Raw genomic sequence first — 18,123 nt, forward strand, 5'->3', positions numbered from 1 at the left:
ATGTGTAGGGAGAGCTTCAATTCGGGGACTTTAAGTATGTACACAAATAAATGTAATAAAAAATTAAACGATGGAAAATAAAAATAAACTGAATACCAACACAGTAGAATCTTTTATAGCCATTCGAAAAAAAATAAAGAGAAAAGGGCTCAGATCCAAATTTAATCCTAGTTATTTTGCAAAAAAAAGCATTTTGCAAAAGAAATATGTAGAGTGTTTTAATATTGTCATATTTATTAAAAAATAATAAACTTAAAAAACACCTATAGAATGCGTTCCCGACTGGTTGATTTAATAAACTTTTAACCAAGTATGTATACATGTATTTGTATTTCTGATGTAATGGCTAATAAACGTAAATAAAAATATAATTAGAAAACATAGACATTAAAATGAACTTTACACTGAATATGACCCTAGTAACATCTGACATTCGTCAAAAATGCATTCTTGCAGCGACCGAAGTTTTGCTACATATTTGACTGTTTCATTTCTGTCATCTAGGGAAAATTATTACTTTTTCCCTAAAAGAAGGGAAATAGACAATACGATTGGGGATTTTATGAAATTACTGTGGGCAACCCTGATTATCTGACATATTCTCAGTTGAGTAACGAATGAAGTATACAAATTTGTTCTTAGGTAGTAAGGACAGGTACCCATAACGCAAAAAATAGAGATATTCTGTGGTTATTTTGTCTGTAATATTTACACGTTCAATAAATTGAAAGTTCTATAAAAGTATTGGTAAGGGAATTGGTGTTTACATTTTCTAATAAACAAATATAGGCTTCATGATGGCGAAATATCTTCTTTGAATTTTTGTTTAGTTTTTAGGCACTGGATAACAAATAAAATCTAGTTTTTTAATTATCAAGTTCATAATTTTTCAGAAATTATAAGATTCGAATATAAAAAATAAGTCCGAAATGTAATGCAAAATTAAGAGAATACATGCCACGATTGCTTTCGCAGTGTGGTGACGACTACATGTTCAAATCATAATAAAAGGTATAGAAACGAATTTTTTTTAAATGATATATATAATCTTAAAAAATATAAGTGAAAAAAAAATTACATTCCATTGTAAATTGACCAAGCAACCAACAATGATCTAATTAATAATCAATTGTAGCGAAAGTTGAGAATGGCTGATAAAGAACAGGTAATCCAGGCACTTAGAGCAACACTTCTTTCAGTGAAAGGAGCTATAACAATAAAACAATGCAACAGTAAGTGTGCTTTTTAAAATATTTTTAATCTTAGAAAAAATATTTTAAAATGTTTATCATCACTCCATTGGTACTCGATTATTTACTGTTCAAATTAAAAAATATATGTATAAATATACAAATTGGTGTTAATTATTTTGGGTATGTTTTTTTGGAGGCAATATTTATTTTATAGTTTAATCTTATTGTGCTAAAAATTTTCTATGTTTTTAGGAGATTATAGGGAATTGCAAGGGGAATGGATTCCTTTCAAGAAGTTAGGCTATCCAACCCTCGAAAAATTATTCCAAGATGTTCCCGGGTTTAAAATAACTCAAGTGAATGGAGATTGGGTTGTTGATGCTATTGCAAGTCAGGAAACACAACACATTGCTTCTATGGTAGCACGTCAGAAGACAAACAAAAAGCAGATAATCAAATTAAATCATACTGTAAGTTTTATTATTTTGGGTTTAACTAACTATCTCTGTGACATAGTAACATTACTAGATCTCATTAAATATAACAAATAGTTTTAAAGATAATTCGCATCAGACTGGCAATGATTATTTAATTAATATTATTGATAAAATACAATAAAACAATTTAAATGTTAGTGTCATTATTAATACTACATCTTTAAGAAAGTATATATGTTTTGTTAAAATCAAAACATTTAAGGGATATATATAAATAAGTAATAACTTTTTTTTTTTTTTCATAATTATTATGTTGGTTATGTTGATTCCAATTAAATTTATTTTCATTTAAAGAACTCTAAAATTTATTTAACTGTAAAAAAACTAATGATTTAAATAAAATAAATAAATCAAAAGGTGCAGAATAATGTTTTATAGGTGAAGTACATGTTATGTTTATATATTCATGCATTTTTGTATACGATCAGGTTTGGTACTATTTAATGATACTCATAAAATTATATATTGTTCTTCATCACATTAAAACAAGTGGAAAATTGTATAGAAACATTTATCTATGATAAAAAATATGTATTTATAAACAATTTATATTATTATTCTTGAAATTTTGAAAAAAAAAATTATTCAGTTTATTTAGTATAGATTTGATTTGTGATTGTGTATGTTGTTTGAAGCTATTTAGTGTTATTGAAATATTTTTCCACTATAATATATGGATGTTTCAAAAAATGAATACAATTCATTATGCCCTTCACCAGAACCGCTTTCCAAAGAAGCAAGGATCTTGGAGAAAGCCAACTCACACATCTAATTACACATCGAGTTACAACAATCAATACTCAAACCAGTATTACAGAGTAAAGACAACACCATTCAATAACAACAGTTACAATGGAGGCAAGGTTTGTACTATAAATCTTTTTGTATTAAAATTTTATCTTTAATAAAGTAAATTCATCTACATAGGCATGTAAGAAAAAATTGAAACAAAAATTACAATATATATTATCAAGTCAATGAATCCTTTATTTTAAAGTTGAAAAAAAAATATATAGTTATTGAAAATATATGTTTGAAGTTGTCTATGTCTGTCATCATGTCTCTTGTCTATAGTTTTTATATTATTTTAAGTTTTTTTTTTGTTACAGTATTACAAGAACAACAAATCAATTGACTCAAAGAATAGTTCAATTAGTTCCAAAACATCAACAAAAGGAAGTGAAAATCAGGATAAGCCTGTGCTAAAGAGTGTTAATTCTTCATCGCAGATCATTCAAAAGTCAAATATAATATCAGATGATGTAAGTATTGAAAGATAAATTTATTCATATTGTAGGGACATATATATATATATGACAAACATATAGTATACTTATTACACAACTTTGTTTTTATATCTCTTAACATAGTATTTTTTACATATAATGTTGGATAGTACTGTCATTTGACAATTAAGTTTATTTTTTTAATACACAGTATAAACATTCCATAAAAAATGAGAAAGAGACTGATTCAAAACCCAATCGAAAGGTATCTGCTTCCCAAAGGTTATCAAAACTATGTGACAGATTGAGTACAGTTGACTTGATACCGTTGCAGCTTCCAGCTCACAATAATTTATTGGTTTGTATTGATATTTCTCTAATTTATAATTCTTATTTGTTTGTACATTATCAACTATTTTTATAAGTGGTTACAGGGTGATGTTGTAGTAAATTAATTTTTTTTTATGTCTGCTTTAAAGGGACACCACAATTTAACTATAATATTTATTGAAAGAGCTTAAATTAATGTATTATGTATTAACCTCAAAATCTCTCTCAGAATCATAGTATCTATGCAGTCTAGGTATAATTTAAATATCTAATAATAATCAATAAATAATGGGGCAAATGATATGTTTACATTATTTTGTCCAGGATAGTACTGATCCAGTGAGTGTTGCATGTCCTCCGCCGAAATTAGAGCCACCTCCAGATTCAACAGCTGTGGAGAAATTGGAATGGACTTGTCGAAAGCTCGGTCTGCCCCCGCCGGTCTATAAAGTTAATGATATACGACCAAAACGAGGACCCGTTAGTTATGCCTGTAATATCAAGGTGGGATACTAAGAATAACTGATTTTAATCTACAGAAAACATGTCCTCCATTCACCAAGTTGTAAAAGTTGTAATAACACCCAAAGAGAATTCTGGGAATGGATTGATGTTGGAAGATATGTGAAGGTTTTATAGAAAGTATGACGTCAGTAGTGTTTTTGTTAAGGAGAATTTTTTTGAGAACTTAACTTTTTAGACATTAGAAAAATAATTTATTTACAACATAAATTTAGTTGATTGATATGTAAACTGTATTATCATTAGTTTCCTTTGATTATTAATTTAAGAAATAATGTATCCAGGTGGGGACGTACCATTCCATGTCATATCCGGTGCTGTCGCCGTCAGAGGAGGCGGCCCGCGAGTTGGCTGCTGTGAATCTTCTGGCGCAGGTTGAGAGTCTCGAAGCGGGTGGACTGGTGACGGCGAGTGCTGCGTCTGCTGTGGCCGGACTGACCGCGCTGGTCGCTGAACATTCCGCCGGGTTACTGGCCAAACACGTTCCTCACCAGTACAGGTATAAAGAGGGACATATACAAATTATTACATGACACATTGTTTACTTACAACGCTTGACTATACATGGTGTTCTACAATTTCAATCCTTAGCTGAAGTATGTGTTTGATAATATGTAATATCCAGATTCTGTTGGTCCCTTAGAAAAAGGCATTTTTGAGATAATAATATATCATCATAAGCAATGTACTATGTTATAATTCTTTTATGTTATTTTCTCAAGATGGAAATTAATACGTTATATTAATAAAAGATTGTTCTTTGAAGATATTACGTATTTATATTTGTTTGTAAAATGTAATTAAATAATAATCACTAATACAGGTAAATTTATATTGCATATATTTATACGTCGGAAAATAAGAATAATAATAATAATGAATGATGTGAATTTAAGGGAAAAACATGGAGAAAATTTGCCAAACAATTGGTTGGAGCTCATAGAGAACTGTCCATATATTTTAAAGGATAGGGTGGCAAATGACCTTCTAGTTCTCCTTCCTAATATCGAGGTTCGTATTATATTACTAAAAAAATAATTATTTACAATAGCTTTTTTTTACATTTTTTTGTGAGAATAGCTATAAGGTTTTTTTTTTACTTAGGAACCTACTTCTCCGCGAGTAGAAAATTTCCACCAGGATAATACTCTCGACACCGACCTACCGCCATTGCAGTTCCCAGAGGATGATTTCTGGAATGTTTTCATTACTGTAGCAAACTCTACTTTAGAGGTCTGGCTCAGAATTATCGGACCACAATACAGCGTAAGAATAATATCATTTGAAATTTTAAACATTTCCCAAAGCACAGTGGAAGGGCAGCGTGTAAGCTAAATAAATAAAAACATTATTTTTAGGACGCTTTCGAAGTACTTCTAGTAGATATGGCAACTTATTACGAACATTCTGGAACTACTGTGGATAAATCCATGATAATATTAAATGCTTGGTGAGTTGTTGTATATTATTTGATTTAATTTAGATTATTATTACTTTTACATTATCTCGTCTGTTACAGGTACGCAGTTAATCTGAACGACGGTGGATGGCAACGAGCGAAAATATTAGAAATCGAAGACGAAACAGCGACCGTGTTCCTGGGAGACCACGGAGACGACGACACAGTTTATTTTAAGAATATCAAGATCTTAGAACCTCAGTTTAGGAAATTACCGGCGCAGGTTTGCTGTCATACGGATATTCTTCATACTATACTAGGAACCAGTATTGATAACTATTTTTATATTTTTTTTACAAGTAGAAAAGCATTCTTTGGTACATACATATGTTAGATTCTGTACAGTAAGTTGTGAGACTGTTGTCGGCTTATAGTGGTCGTGGAAGGGTTTTGTATGTCGGATTAGTCTGCCAACGAAATAGTGCTCTGGATTCTGGATAAGAATCATTTGTACTCCAATAGCGGGAGCGACCTAACGGAATGCGAGAGGATTTGGTTGTGTTTAGATTGAAAAATCTTTATGTAAATTTCAATTGAAGTATTTATTTAGTGTGACTCGGTGTATGTCACAGGCGATCCTTTGTCGCTTGGAAGGTGCTGAGGAGTTGGCGGCGAGTGAGGCGGGCGCGACGCTGGTGAGGCGTCGTCTGCCCGGGGAGGTGTTGGTGGCGGCGCCCGGCCCCCGCCACGACCCCACCGACCCCTCGGTGGCCGTCGTCCTCTACGACACCTCCACACCCAGGGATCTCAACCTTAACAAAGAGATCGTACACGATTTCGCCATTTCCGGCGCGTTTACACTTACTCAGGTATTTATGCGCAAAGTACCAATCTATATAATCATAAGACAGTCTGATGTTACATAAAACGGCAATCTATGGCACAAACTCTCAGATACTGGATAGTTTGGAATCATAAACTTCAACATAAGTAATCACTGTTATTGGCAACATAAAAATAGAAGAATTTGTTCAGTAACTATTATCCATTTAAACTTAGCGAAACACCAACAGACTAGTTCCGTTTATTTTTAATATAAATATTTGTGTCCGGTGTAGAAGCTGTGTGAGGTTGAGGTGGGTTGTGTGACGGAGGAGGGTCGCGTGTGGGTCTCTCGTGCGGGCGGGGCGGAGGCTGTCCGAGCAGCTCTGGCGCTGCTCACCTCCGGACCTTACCGCCGCCCGCTGCCGGCTGCACCACACGCTCCCCCCACGACACCTAACGCTCTATATATCGTGCGCACTCTAGCTGGTGACTGGTGAGGATTCGGACTCGGATTTCTATACAAATAGTTTTACTTGTCAGATGTTGATCTAGAGCTATACATAATATATTGTTGTCATATAGCTGTTTTAATTGTCTCCGTTTAAAATTTAAAAATCTTCTAGGCATCTCTAGAATATGAAATTTTTCTTACATATATACTTTTTTAGGAAAGTAAATGTTATTCCATAGCATATTTGATACAGAGCCTGACCACAGTAACAAGATCTCTTGCTATAAGATGGACCGTTTTCTTATAGATAATATCGTCCCTATTTGTATGTACCCAGGGTGCGTTGCATCATCATCAGTGGTCTAGACGGTGAGGGCACGGTTCGCACTCAGCTGGTCGACAGCGGTCTGATCCTCCGTGCTCCACTCTCTTCCCTTGTACCGCTTCAGGCCTTCTCACCCGCCCTCAATGAGTACCCCTACCAGGTATATTTTGTTTACTTTGGACAAATTTTCTATTTTATGGAATTATAGAAACTCTCAGCAGCTAGTTCAAATACTAAAACATAACATAAGATACATCATGACAATTGTTAACTTTAAGTCTTACATCCGAACCATAGACAAGGCACTTTAAGTCTGTTAAATAAATTAAGGTCAAAAATATATATAATATACAAATAAATATAGATTCGATTGATAAGTTTTCGTTATACGAGAGACTGATATGAATAATATTAATAAGTAATATCCGTGACAGGCGAAGCAGGTCCGGCTGGGTCCGGCGGAGCGTGCGGCCGGCAGTATGGTGTCCCGCTTGCGAGACATGCTGCTGGGAGCGAGCGTGTTGTGCCGCGCGCTGCCCGCCTCCGCCCCCTCCCCCGGCTCCCCGCCCAACGTGGAGCTGTACGCGCGCTGGGGACCCCAACACATGCTGGCCTCGGTCAACGACGGCATACTCATGGAGTACGAGCTGATACAACTGTTAGTATCGCTGTCGTACACACAGCTCTATAACCAAACTAATTATATACATATCTCAATGACATTATATATATATACTCTGTGCATTTTTAATGTCTCTGTGTAATTATTTTTTTGGCTGCCTGCCTCTGCTTCGCTGGGGACCAACAAAGCAAGCTGTTGAGCTTTAACTCGTAGTTGAATTTATTACAGTCCGCCTAAATTATTTCGCTATAAATCTGTTATAGTGTTTATAATGTTGAAATAAATTATATTAAAAAGTTACAGGTAATGTTACCGCATCTGCTAAAATTTCAATATATATATATTGTAAATGTAAGGATGGTCATAGCAGGCTACATATAAATAACTATCCACGTACACAAAAAAGGATTATTCAATTCATTATACTTTTTCAACATTCCACCATACGAAAGAACACCTTACAGATTATATAAAAATTAACATTAGTAAATTTACTATGTAGTACAATATGTCAATATAATTTGACTTGAGTTCCAAGAAGGAGACATTTAAATTGAAGTTCGTTTTTTTTTTATTACTAACGACACAGAATTAATAAATTAATTCATTTTTATATTTACTACATTGTGTTCAGTTCTTTACTCTTTGAACCTCGACCTTATAAGTCTTATGAAACAATGAAAATATTATTATTATTCTTAGGCGTCCTTAAAGTTAGTTTCCAATTTTTTTTTATTTTAAATTAATAAGCAAGATAAGTCTTTCTACACATGAAAATTCTTAAGGACATATTTACCATTTCAAAATGTTAGGATTGATATAATCTGTTTTAACACTATAATATTGAAAACCTGCCTAATGGTGTTTTTAGTCTGGCTTATAAATGTTGTAGAAGGTCATTATGAGCCCTTAGCGTAATAATTGATTTTAGCTTTAGAAATAAAACACAATTATTCAAAATGTAACTGTGTCGAACATGACAAATTTTTGTTTCTTTTATGTTAAAAAAAAAAACACAAACATCATGCCGTTATGATGAAGACATAAAAAAATATTACCAAACATTTAAACAGATGAATGATAATAAAATAAAATTTTGCTTCTTATAATCATCATCATCATCATCAGCCTATCGGTGCCCACTGCTGAGCAAAGGCCTCTTCTCACAAGGAGAAGGTTAAAGCATTAATCACCACGCTGGCTTCTTATAATAATAGTAATAATTTCCTTAAATTATTTGGGTCCTTCGAATTTGCAATCTATATTCAGGCAGTGTCGGCTCGTTTCAATGCGTTGTGAAATTTAATCAGAGCGTGTCTGTATACAGACACTTTCACCGTCGGTATTTAACGTGCATAATATAATTGAACGTTATAATAATTGCAACGCAAACTAACACGGAGTAATAAATATTAAATTAAAATGATAATTACTACCGATTAAACTTAATAACATCGTAATTACTAAGGAGAATATTTTTAGGAGTCCCTACTACGATTCAACGTAGTCGAAACACAGTTCATAGCTTCTAGATTTATGTAGATATACCTGTGAATGGAAATCTGCAAATTTTTGAGTTTCATGCTAACTGCGTTCGTTCAGTACGTTTGATTATTGCTTTTCAATTCGAAAAAAAGTCGGTAATAACGAAACATTAATGTATTTAAAATGATCCAAAAAATTTTAAAATCTAGTTCGTTAAATATTTACTTTTAAAATCATAAAAAACATATTCGCATTATATTATCATTCACAATGTTGACGCAACGGATACTAATTAAGTTGATTTATTTACATTAAAAAAATAATTAGTTACATATTTTAAACTGAGAACCAATTGATCTCTTAGAAGAATTATTTGAAGACACTATTGTCTTGTTTTTGTTAAATAAATGTTCAATGAAAACAAACCTTTGTAGTAAAATAGATTATATTCATTTATATACTGATATGTATAGAAATGGATTTCTGTCTCAATATGTTTAAAAATATATATATATATATTTCATCAAGAGTCGAATCAAAGGTATTATGACTCTAATTAACGATTTTAAAGATATACTTTTTTTATCCATAAATTTCGTAAATTTTAAATACATATATTAAATAATTTGTATATAACCAATCCATATGCATCAGTAACAACATCGACTTATTTAATACATATTCATTCCATAATATGTTTAAAACATATGAGAATGTATTGTTTTAAAATGACATTTCTTTAATTTTGTAGAGGAAAACTAGAAGAGAAAAAGGAGGGTGATCCAACGAACCATTTGGAAGCTTTGCACAGGAAGAAAGAGCGTATCTTCGGTACGGGGTCTACGGGGGATGGAGGGGGGGCAGCGGGCGGGGCGGAGGCTGTTCGGAACTCCTTGCCATCGCCGCAGCTGCCCGCTAAAGGGACCTGCATCGATGTGTACGTCGCTATGGCCGCCAACCCGTGGAACTTCGTGGTTAGACTGCTATAATCCTAGAATTAAATAAGCCGGATCCCAACGTCACGAGGATTGCAGATTCAAATACTGTTTGTATAGATAAATTGTAATATCTATATAATCCCCCCGCGCGAGTTTCCGCCATCCATGTATGTTTATATCATGTGCCAAGAAGTTTTGACGAAAAACTGAAAATTCTCTATATAAAGTTAGAAGTTGCCTACTCGTGGCAAAGGTACGGATAGTATGTTTGCTTATATATATTTTTAGAACTATGTACCTACTATCTTTTATTTATATGTTTGCGACAGATGACTAAAATGATATCATAGAAGTAAGTTGCTATACACTGTTTAGTATGGGTTTTTGTATCAAATTTGTGTCTATTATGTAAATTTTCCTAAGTTTATTTTTCTCCATAATAATAATATATAAAAAATAAAATATATAAGTTAATGTCCTACTTTGTGTGGCTTCATTCAATACTTTGTTTTTTCTTTGATATAATGTAGGTAAAACACAGCTGTCATCAGCTCCAAATATGATATGAATATTATTTTAAATTATAACGTCACAGATTAGTCGTATTAAAAAAAAACACACAGAAGACAAATACGTTTTTAAAAAATATTTATTATAAGAACATTACTTATTACTGTCAACGATGACTTGGTAACAAGAAATTAGGATTCATTTCTATTTTGAATAATCTAATCTTATAGACATCTGTTTTAATTTTCATTTTTCGACTATATCACAACAGCTATAACAAAATCAGTCTGTTTAATGTTATATGCATTATAGGTTCAGCCAAACGTCACCAGAAAAATGCTACAAACAATGATGTCTTCATTGCAAGTGGAATGCCCAAAGCTGTCGGAAAGTGATGCTCCTACGAGTCCCGTCAGTGGTGAACTGTACACGGCCTTCTACGATAAAGACGACACGTGGTATAGGTGAGACTTTTTTTTTGTATTGTTTGTACGGCTCCAGAATCTGGATACGAGTCCTTTTGAGTCTATAGGACCTCACCTAATTAATGCCATTATAACAATTTTCTTTATGCAGTAAACACTAAGTTGTCAATTTTATTCATTATACATAATATATTTGTTATATTCAGGGTAACTATAGCCGGTTCTGTGTCCTCTGAGATGGTGTCTGTGTATTTCTGTGATTTCGGTGATCTGGCTTTGTTTGCGAACGAGTCGCTTCGTCCTGTGCCGGCCTCGGTGCCTCTAGCGCGATCCTTGCCACCGCAGGCTATCAAGGCTCGGCTTTACGGTATGTAGCTATATTATTTTCTATATAAGGTTGTCTTATAATTATAAAGTTTACATTTAAGAACTGTAGTTAATGTACTGTATTAATAGGCACCATTGATTACCCCCACCCTTGCCTTGGAACCACACTGACACAGACATACTTCATATTATATATAATATTTATTTTTTTAGAAACCTCAATAACTTTTTTAAACATTCTCGTATCCTATTTTATTGTCACTTGGTTTTTCTAACAGTACATTAACAATTAATATTTAAAACGTTCTTACAAAAATTTTTGCTATTATCACATTAATTATTATGTAATAAAGAAGTAGAAGAGGCTAGTGACATAAAAGAGAAAGTTCGTATAGATGCTACAAACATTTGGTCGTCTCTAATTTATTTAATGCTTTCTGACTATTCCTACGTAATAGGTCAAAATATTTTTCTTATTTATTTTGTATTCAATTTAAAAATTAAATTTTAATTAAATGTTTTACAGATGTAAAGCCTTTGCACCAGGACTGGACAGTGGAAGACTGTATCAGATTCCAGGAACTATGTGTGGAGCAACAGTTTGTTGGTGTGTGTAAGGATGTTGGCAAGGACCCTTTGAATCCGACCGAGCCGCTGGTCACCCTCGACCTGATAGATACCTCCACTGATGAAGACATTTATTTGAACAAGCAGTTGGTTGCTGAGGGAAGGGCTCGTTTAGCTTCCGTTTCCTCTACGAAATAATATTCCTATATCCCATGATTCTTAAATCCCAACATGGATTATTTAATATCCTCCATCCATGTGTAGGGCTGTTGGGTGGTTATAAAATCATATATGATTGTAATTTATAACATAAGAAGTGATATATCCTTACAAGGTACTTGTTGCGTTATTTATGTTTACCATTATGATTATCGTTTTTACTGTTAATTAATTATTATATTTTCTGTTATTTTTTTCTATGTAATGTAATCCTATGTTATGGCTTGGTGAACGATTTTAATACTCAAACTTTTGAGCTTCAAGCGTATCTTGTTTCAAGCTAAATGACTTGCTGAGGCTGTTAAATATAACCTGTACTAGAAATATGTCTTATATTTGATGAACATTTTTATATAGTTCAGTGTTTCTGCATTTATGGTCGACTTTTGTTTTTTTTAACCTTCTGCCAGATTTGAATGTTTTTTTTTATAAATATCTAGAAGGTTATTATTCATTTAATAGTAACCTACCTTTTATTTTCCAGATGTTAATGTATTTGTTTCATTAAAAAATGTTTAATCCTAATTTGACTGTTAATTACATAAGTAACAATCTCAATTGTTAAGTCTTATGTTCATTGTGATATTGAAGTCAAATCTAAGAAGACTTAAATTTTATTTAAAGACTTATGTGACTTTGTTGTCTGTTTAAAGTATGTATTTAGAAAAAAACAAAACAAAAAACAAAAAGAAAAAAAAAATAAAAAAAATATCTATAAAACCCTATAAAGACAATTGTACTTAGTATTAGACACATTATTCCATTTATATTGCAATAAAATTTTAAACTATAAAGCATGTAATAGCTGTACACTAATCATTATAATGGCAATACATATTCCAATAGTTTTATTGTTCTAATTGACTGGTTAGAACTTCTCTTAATGTTTTCTTGTGCACGATTACAATAAAGATGCTGTATGTCTTTGGTGGTTTTATTTAAAACATTTTTAGGAATTTTATAGAACACTATATATTTAGTGTTGTAAATTAAGGAAGGAAATATTTTTCCCAACAGGATATCATAAACGGATAGAAAGTATACAAATGTTATGATTATTTCATGTGGTAGGCAATGCGCTAGTATTTTCACTATTATAGGCGTCCACAGGCTACAGTGAACACTTTGTACCAGGTTTGCTCTTGCTCGCTAATGCTGCCTCGATCTACCCTGTATAAAGATGTCTATCTTGAAATACTTACAGATGTTAAAAGCTACTTATAAACTCTTTGAATTTGGTAGGAAGAATTTCCCATTAACAATGGCCCAAATTTATACTTAAGGTGATTTTATGGGCTACAGAGCAATAGTTAAGTGGTCTAATCACCTATAACCTTAATAAAATTTTAAAGTCTTCTGATTCTGTTGCTATTGTGAAAAGATTGCTTCAAAACAACTCTGGAATTCAAGAATTATAGAAGTAACTGTTCAGGGTTATATGTTATGTTGAATTTAGCATATTTAAATATCCACTAATGTTTTTTTTAACCTAATTCTCAAAATAAAATATTTAGTGCAGATAGACTAAAATATATAACATTAATTATATATTAAGTTTCTGTACATGTAATTTGGTAAGTGAAACAATATCGAGATCAAAATCTTTATGTTTATACTTTATTGAATTCTTAGTAATAAATAAAGAACAATTCATATTACACACATATTTTTATTTCCTTAAATCATCGGATGAAATTCCATATTTCTTTTTCAGTGTATCTAATTCTTCTTGTTTCTTTTCAATATCCATACCCTTAAATGCTTTATTTGATCTGTAGTAAAGTACAACTAAATACCGATTGCAAACATTAAATCCAGATAAATGATCACATGCATTTTTGGCATCAAATATATCCTCATATACTACAAAGGCGGTTCCTCTGGTTTCAGGAGTATTTCCACTGCAAAAGAAAAATTATTTTAGTATTACATAAATACTAGTTGTATTAACTTTCATTGAAATAATAAGTCTTGATGAGAATAGCTTAGTCGTTTGTCAATCTTTATTGAGCAACTATGACTGTTTCTTTAAGTTTTTATGTAATAAAGCAAAATAGACAGTATTATTAAATGGAGATAGTTTTTGAAGTACACTCATTAACTACTACTAAGTAGGTACATATTTTGTAGTCATAATATTATACACATAAATAAAATTGATTTTTTTTCTTACACTCTTATTTGTCGAATAGCTCCATATTTTCCGAATATATCATACATTTCTTCAGCTGAAATTTTATATGGTAAATTTCTGATATATAATATCCTATTAACCTCTGGAGGTAGCCTCACCTAAAACATTAACATTGTTGTATACTGAAGCACTTTTCGGATATCAATAATATACCAATTATAAATAAAAGAAAACTTAATATAAAACTTCTTTTTTAGCTTACATTTGCCCGCCTTTGAAGAGCTAGTGCCATAATAGAGGGCAATTAATATAGATTTTGTAAACAATTTATAAATGGACTCCTTTTTTGTTTATCCTAAAATTTTCTTTGATATAACTTCTAGTTTATAAGTATTAATTCACTATTAAAATTAATAGCGTTATCAATGGACAATGACACACTATGTGCCAAACAAAGTAGATACACGCATTATTTGACATTTCTTAAAATACAGACATACAATATGTGGCATAGATATTAAAAATATAAAATAGTTTTCTTGTCGATGGTTATGTATTTTGTCTAAAATAATATAAAACTGCATTGAACATAAAATATTAACTACGAGGACTCACCCATGTAGTATAAGGAAAAAAAAATTAAATAAATGCTTGAATAAAGATTTGATTAAAATATAGGCTTTTCTTTATAAAAGATTTTTGACCTTGAACAAATAAAAATTATTTTCTTTTGAAGGTAATTGTTAATAAAAATTCTATTGTCTACTTCATACAAGTAAAATATATTTCAAAATTAATTTGATTCATGATAAAGGAATAAGCTAAATAATAGACTATCTTTTCAAATAAATATTTAATTCAAATGCAAGTAAAAATAACAGATCATATGTTTCAAATACTTAAAAACAAGAAAAACAATTAAGTATGGAAATCATATTCTAATTTATATTTTTGTCATTTTTATGAACTATTTCAGTATCAAAATCCAATGGTCGAATATTTCGTTTTTTATACAACATGATAACACTGGCAGCCAGGAGTAATAATAAAATAACTGAAAATCCGCACATTGCAAAAACTCCACCTCTAAGTTGATTCCCATCTAAACAAAAAATAAGCATACTGTGAAATGTTTGAGACAAACACAAATGTAATATAAATTACTTAAGTAAAGAGTTACCATCTGAGGATGTTATTTTTTCTGCTTGTCCTTTGATTGAAAGTGTATTTGAAAGACGTGGTAAGTACTGTAGCCAAAACGCAATTTCCCTACCCGTCTTAAATTGATTACAAATAACATTCACGTCGCAAATCTCATGTATATACGAATCACCCACCATATATCGTGGCCATTCTCTTTCATTATCCGGAGATCTTAAAAATGTTTAAATGTTAATGTTAGAAGCTTTTAATTATAAATAGAGTGAAGCATTTATTTACCCAAATTTGGCAAAATTTGAAATAAAGCTTCGAAATCTCAATGATATTCTTTTTTCGGTCTGTGAAAACGGACGTCGTGCTGCTTGGAGCATGAGAGCGTCTCCCAACAATGCAAATAACTCGGCACCGTTTGTAGCACCTAAAAGATTGATAGGTTGAGGAAACGTTATTTCCGGTTACTATAATACATAATAAATTTATATAAAATACTATAATTTGACCTGTAAAATTCAGTTGGAAGCCATGCAAGTCCACATAGTTAGGTTGCAAGAAACGGTACACATACAATCGAGATACTTTTCGTGCAAACTTTGCCGCCAACAAAGCAGACCCTGCTCCCCATTTTGCAGATGTTTCCATTCTACCTACATCTTCTAAGATTCCAATAACATCCTGTTCGCTTTCTTTGCGAGTTTTAAATCCTAAAAATTCCCAGAAGATTGCCTGCGAAAGCTGAAAACCATTTTTCCAGTACGTTTATTTCGACACATGTATATATATCTTTGTTGTTGTTTTAAAAGCTATACTTACAATAAATTCGTTTTCTGGGCGATCAAGTGAAAGAAAATGTAAGGTTTCAGATATAATACTGGTTATATTATTAAGCTCTCTTGTTTTAGGACCGTCTCTTAAAGAATTTTTGAATTTTTCTGAAAAATTTGGGACAACATTTTGATATTAACTGCATTTATTACTGTCAGTCAAGACGATAGTTAGAACTAACCTAAATCAATGGCCTCTAGATTAGTAGTTCCCATTAACACATCAAGATTAATCTTTTTGGAGCTGGTTGATGAAAAGGATGTTGCCAGTGATTTTGGTAAATATTGTTCAGATTCTGGTAGAAAGTCATCAGGAATTGGCTCAAATAAGTCGGTCCAAATATTCTGTGTAACATATTTTTAATAATATCATTAAAACACACACGGTGTTTGAGGATTTTTATATAATTTTACCGTGTATTGTCCCAAGAAATCAGCCACGGAACGGGATCTTAAGCACTGTAAAGTTTTCTGAATTGTTTCTTTTAAACAACCCAGTGATTCTGTTATGGATTCTGATAAATGAACGATCTTCTGCGTCGGAGAATTTTTATCTTTTTCAATTGATTTCCAAATATTTTTCGGAGACATTATTATAGCTCGTTGGAATAGACCTGTATATGTTCGTAAAAAAATCAATATATAGTTAAGTATTCTAATCTAATATATAAAGTTATATCTTGTTTGAGAAGTTAAAGGAGGACATAAATAATATTATAAAATAAAAGCTTAGAAGACATGGTTTCTCGAAGAATAAACGACGGCAAATTTATAACACTGACTAGTGATGAGCTGTAGTGTACATTTTTTTATTTTAGGTTTTATTGAAAAACGTCACTCGGTACCTGTTGTTCGTGGTGATGCTAAATGTAAAAGAACGCTGTCTGCTCCGCTTGAATGGCCAACTAATGTAATTAAATTAGGATCTCCGCCGAATGCAGCAATGTTTTCCCTTACCCAAACTATAGCTAGATATTGATCAAGCAGAGCAAGGTTTCCCCTAGCCAAAATTGATTTTAAAGTAAAAAAACCAAATACGCTAAGTCTGAATGCCACAGTAACGACCACGAGCCCGTCTGAAGCTAAATCCTGACAAGGTAGAGTTATTCCGCCCTTGTTCCAAGATTCACTATATAATACAACCATGACTGGTAGCAATTTTCCATCCACCCGCTATCTAAAAACCAGTTTAATTTCTAAATGATAAGGATCATATAATGGTCATAAAAAAGTTATAGGAGTAAGTAAGAACGATTCTACCTTTGGAATAAGTTCAGGAATTAATCCCATAATCCATACTTACATAGTGTTATGTTAAGGTTATTCTGAAGGTCTTGTGAATAGGCATACATAATATATGATATGGACTTACTAACTGAACTTACCCGAGGAGTCCATATGTTAAGATAGAGGCAGTCTTCGTTAAAGTTTTGAGTATCATTGCTAGGGTGCGGACAGCGTGGTGGCATACGATGGGCAAACAAAGTTCTTTTCCATCCTGGATGTTTTTCTGGAGGCTTAAAGGTTTGAAAAAGATAGAAAGGTTTTTTTTTAAAGATATTGAACAACATTCAAATACTCACAGAAAATCTTAATCTTCCAATCGGCGGCAGCGCATAGGGTATTCCAAAAAACACTTCAATGGGGATAAGTGAATTTTCAGTAAATACCTTAATCTATAAAAATATATCATTTTAGAATACCGAAAGTTTATCTTTATTGAAAGTCTATTAATCAATGAATTCTTACCCCTACGATTCGGCCCATAGGCAAATTTGCTACAGGATCTTGAGCTGATATAACACTAAATGCACCTAAACACAACCACATTATTTTGAGCGACATAATAAGTTATTATTATTGGTATCTGGACTATTATGGAACGCTTGAGACCAAACTGATTTCTCTACTACGTTCGGGCAATTGCGGGCACTGTAGGTAGGTACGCATGCAAATTAAGAGTACAATGTTTGTGCCGCAGCCCATGACGAATGTAAAATGTAATGGTGAGTGTCATTGTTCTAAAATAATGAACATCCTTTAAATCTTTATTTGTTCTCGGACACACCGACAGTGACATATTTAATAACGAAATTTATATGAATCTGTACGGTATTAATATGGCATAAAACTTATTTATAGTCAG

General features: G+C 32.0%; 3 protein-coding genes across 6 annotated transcripts; 1 reads left to right on the forward strand and 2 right to left on the reverse strand.

Annotated features, from left to right (window-relative positions):
* Positions 1–606: 606 nt before the first annotated feature.
* LOC116778297 (tudor domain-containing protein 7) lies at positions 607–12,785 on the forward strand. 3 transcript variants are annotated; one of them, XM_061529776.1, is made up of 21 exons: positions 607–747; positions 894–1,011; positions 1,136–1,232; positions 1,446–1,663; positions 2,410–2,553; positions 2,800–2,952; positions 3,128–3,274; positions 3,571–3,750; positions 4,053–4,267; positions 4,665–4,779; positions 4,873–5,034; positions 5,127–5,218; positions 5,288–5,450; positions 5,800–6,036; positions 6,286–6,485; positions 6,781–6,928; positions 7,203–7,426; positions 9,627–9,849; positions 10,636–10,787; positions 10,955–11,115; positions 11,602–12,785. In XM_061529776.1, exons 3-21 carry the CDS (start codon positions 1,148–1,150, stop codon positions 11,838–11,840), a joined length of 3,258 nt encoding a protein of 1,085 aa, XP_061385760.1. In that variant the 5' UTR covers positions 607–747; positions 894–1,011; positions 1,136–1,147; the 3' UTR covers positions 11,841–12,785. The 3 variants fall into 3 exon arrangements, with proteins under 3 accessions (XP_061385760.1, XP_061385763.1, XP_061385762.1); XM_061529779.1 differs by having other exon boundaries at positions 609–747; positions 976–1,011; XM_061529778.1 differs by lacking the exon at positions 607–747 and having other exon boundaries at positions 873–1,011.
* Positions 12,786–13,452: 667 nt separating this feature from the next.
* LOC116778896 (splicing factor 3B subunit 6) lies at positions 13,453–14,461 on the reverse strand. Its single transcript, XM_032672974.2, has 3 exons — positions 14,258–14,461; positions 14,035–14,153; positions 13,453–13,762 (listed from the first exon to the last, which is right to left on the reverse strand). The coding sequence occupies exons 1-3, from the start codon at positions 14,285–14,287 to the stop codon at positions 13,531–13,533; spliced, it is 381 nt and encodes a 126-aa protein (XP_032528865.1). The 5' UTR covers positions 14,288–14,461; the 3' UTR covers positions 13,453–13,530.
* Positions 14,462–14,833: 372 nt separating this feature from the next.
* LOC116778727 (carboxylesterase 1C) lies at positions 14,834–17,954 on the reverse strand. 2 transcript variants are annotated; one of them, XM_032672735.2, is made up of 11 exons: positions 17,727–17,954; positions 17,561–17,653; positions 17,363–17,494; positions 16,823–17,150; positions 16,392–16,591; positions 16,160–16,322; positions 15,967–16,085; positions 15,657–15,888; positions 15,436–15,574; positions 15,176–15,369; positions 14,834–15,097 (listed from the first exon to the last, which is right to left on the reverse strand). In XM_032672735.2, the coding sequence occupies exons 1-11, from the start codon at positions 17,820–17,822 to the stop codon at positions 14,934–14,936; spliced, it is 1,860 nt and encodes a 619-aa protein (XP_032528626.2). In that variant the 5' UTR covers positions 17,823–17,954; the 3' UTR covers positions 14,834–14,933. The 2 variants fall into 2 exon arrangements, with proteins under 2 accessions (XP_032528626.2, XP_061385916.1); XM_061529932.1 differs by lacking the exons at positions 17,561–17,653; positions 17,727–17,954 and having other exon boundaries at positions 16,823–17,154.
* Between the last annotated feature and the right edge of the window lie 169 nt (positions 17,955–18,123).

The sequence above is a fragment of the Danaus plexippus genome, chromosome 6 (genome assembly GCF_018135715.1).
Source record: "Danaus plexippus chromosome 6, MEX_DaPlex, whole genome shotgun sequence".
NCBI classification, from domain to species: Eukaryota; Metazoa; Arthropoda; class Insecta; order Lepidoptera; family Nymphalidae; genus Danaus; species Danaus plexippus.

Coding starts and splice junctions, on each gene's coding strand:
- LOC116778297 (XM_061529776.1), top strand. CDS start 1,148: ATGGCTGATAAAGAACAGGTAATCCAGGCACTTAGAGCAACACTTCTT. Junction 3,275..3,570: donor CAGCTCACAATAATTTATTG/GTTTGTATTGAT, acceptor TATTTTGTCCAG/GATAGTACTGATCCAGTGAG. Junction 9,850..10,635: donor CCAACCCGTGGAACTTCGTG/GTTAGACTGCTA, acceptor TATGCATTATAG/GTTCAGCCAAACGTCACCAG.
- LOC116778896 (XM_032672974.2), bottom strand. CDS start 14,287: ATGGCACTAGCTCTTCAAAGGCGGGCAAAT. Junction 14,154..14,257: donor CTCTTCAAAGGCGGGCAAAT/GTAAGCTAAAAA, acceptor TTAATGTTTTAG/GTGAGGCTACCTCCAGAGGT. Junction 13,763..14,034: donor GCTATTCGACAAATAAGAGT/GTAAGAAAAAAA, acceptor TTTCTTTTGCAG/TGGAAATACTCCTGAAACCA.
- LOC116778727 (XM_032672735.2), bottom strand. CDS start 17,822: ATGTCGCTCAAAATAATGTGGTTGTGTTTAGGTGCATTTAGTGTTATA. Junction 17,654..17,726: donor CTATGGGCCGAATCGTAGGG/GTAAGAATTCAT, acceptor ATATTTTTATAG/ATTAAGGTATTTACTGAAAA. Junction 16,592..16,822: donor AGCATCACCACGAACAACAG/GTACCGAGTGAC, acceptor GAACATATACAG/GTCTATTCCAACGAGCTATA.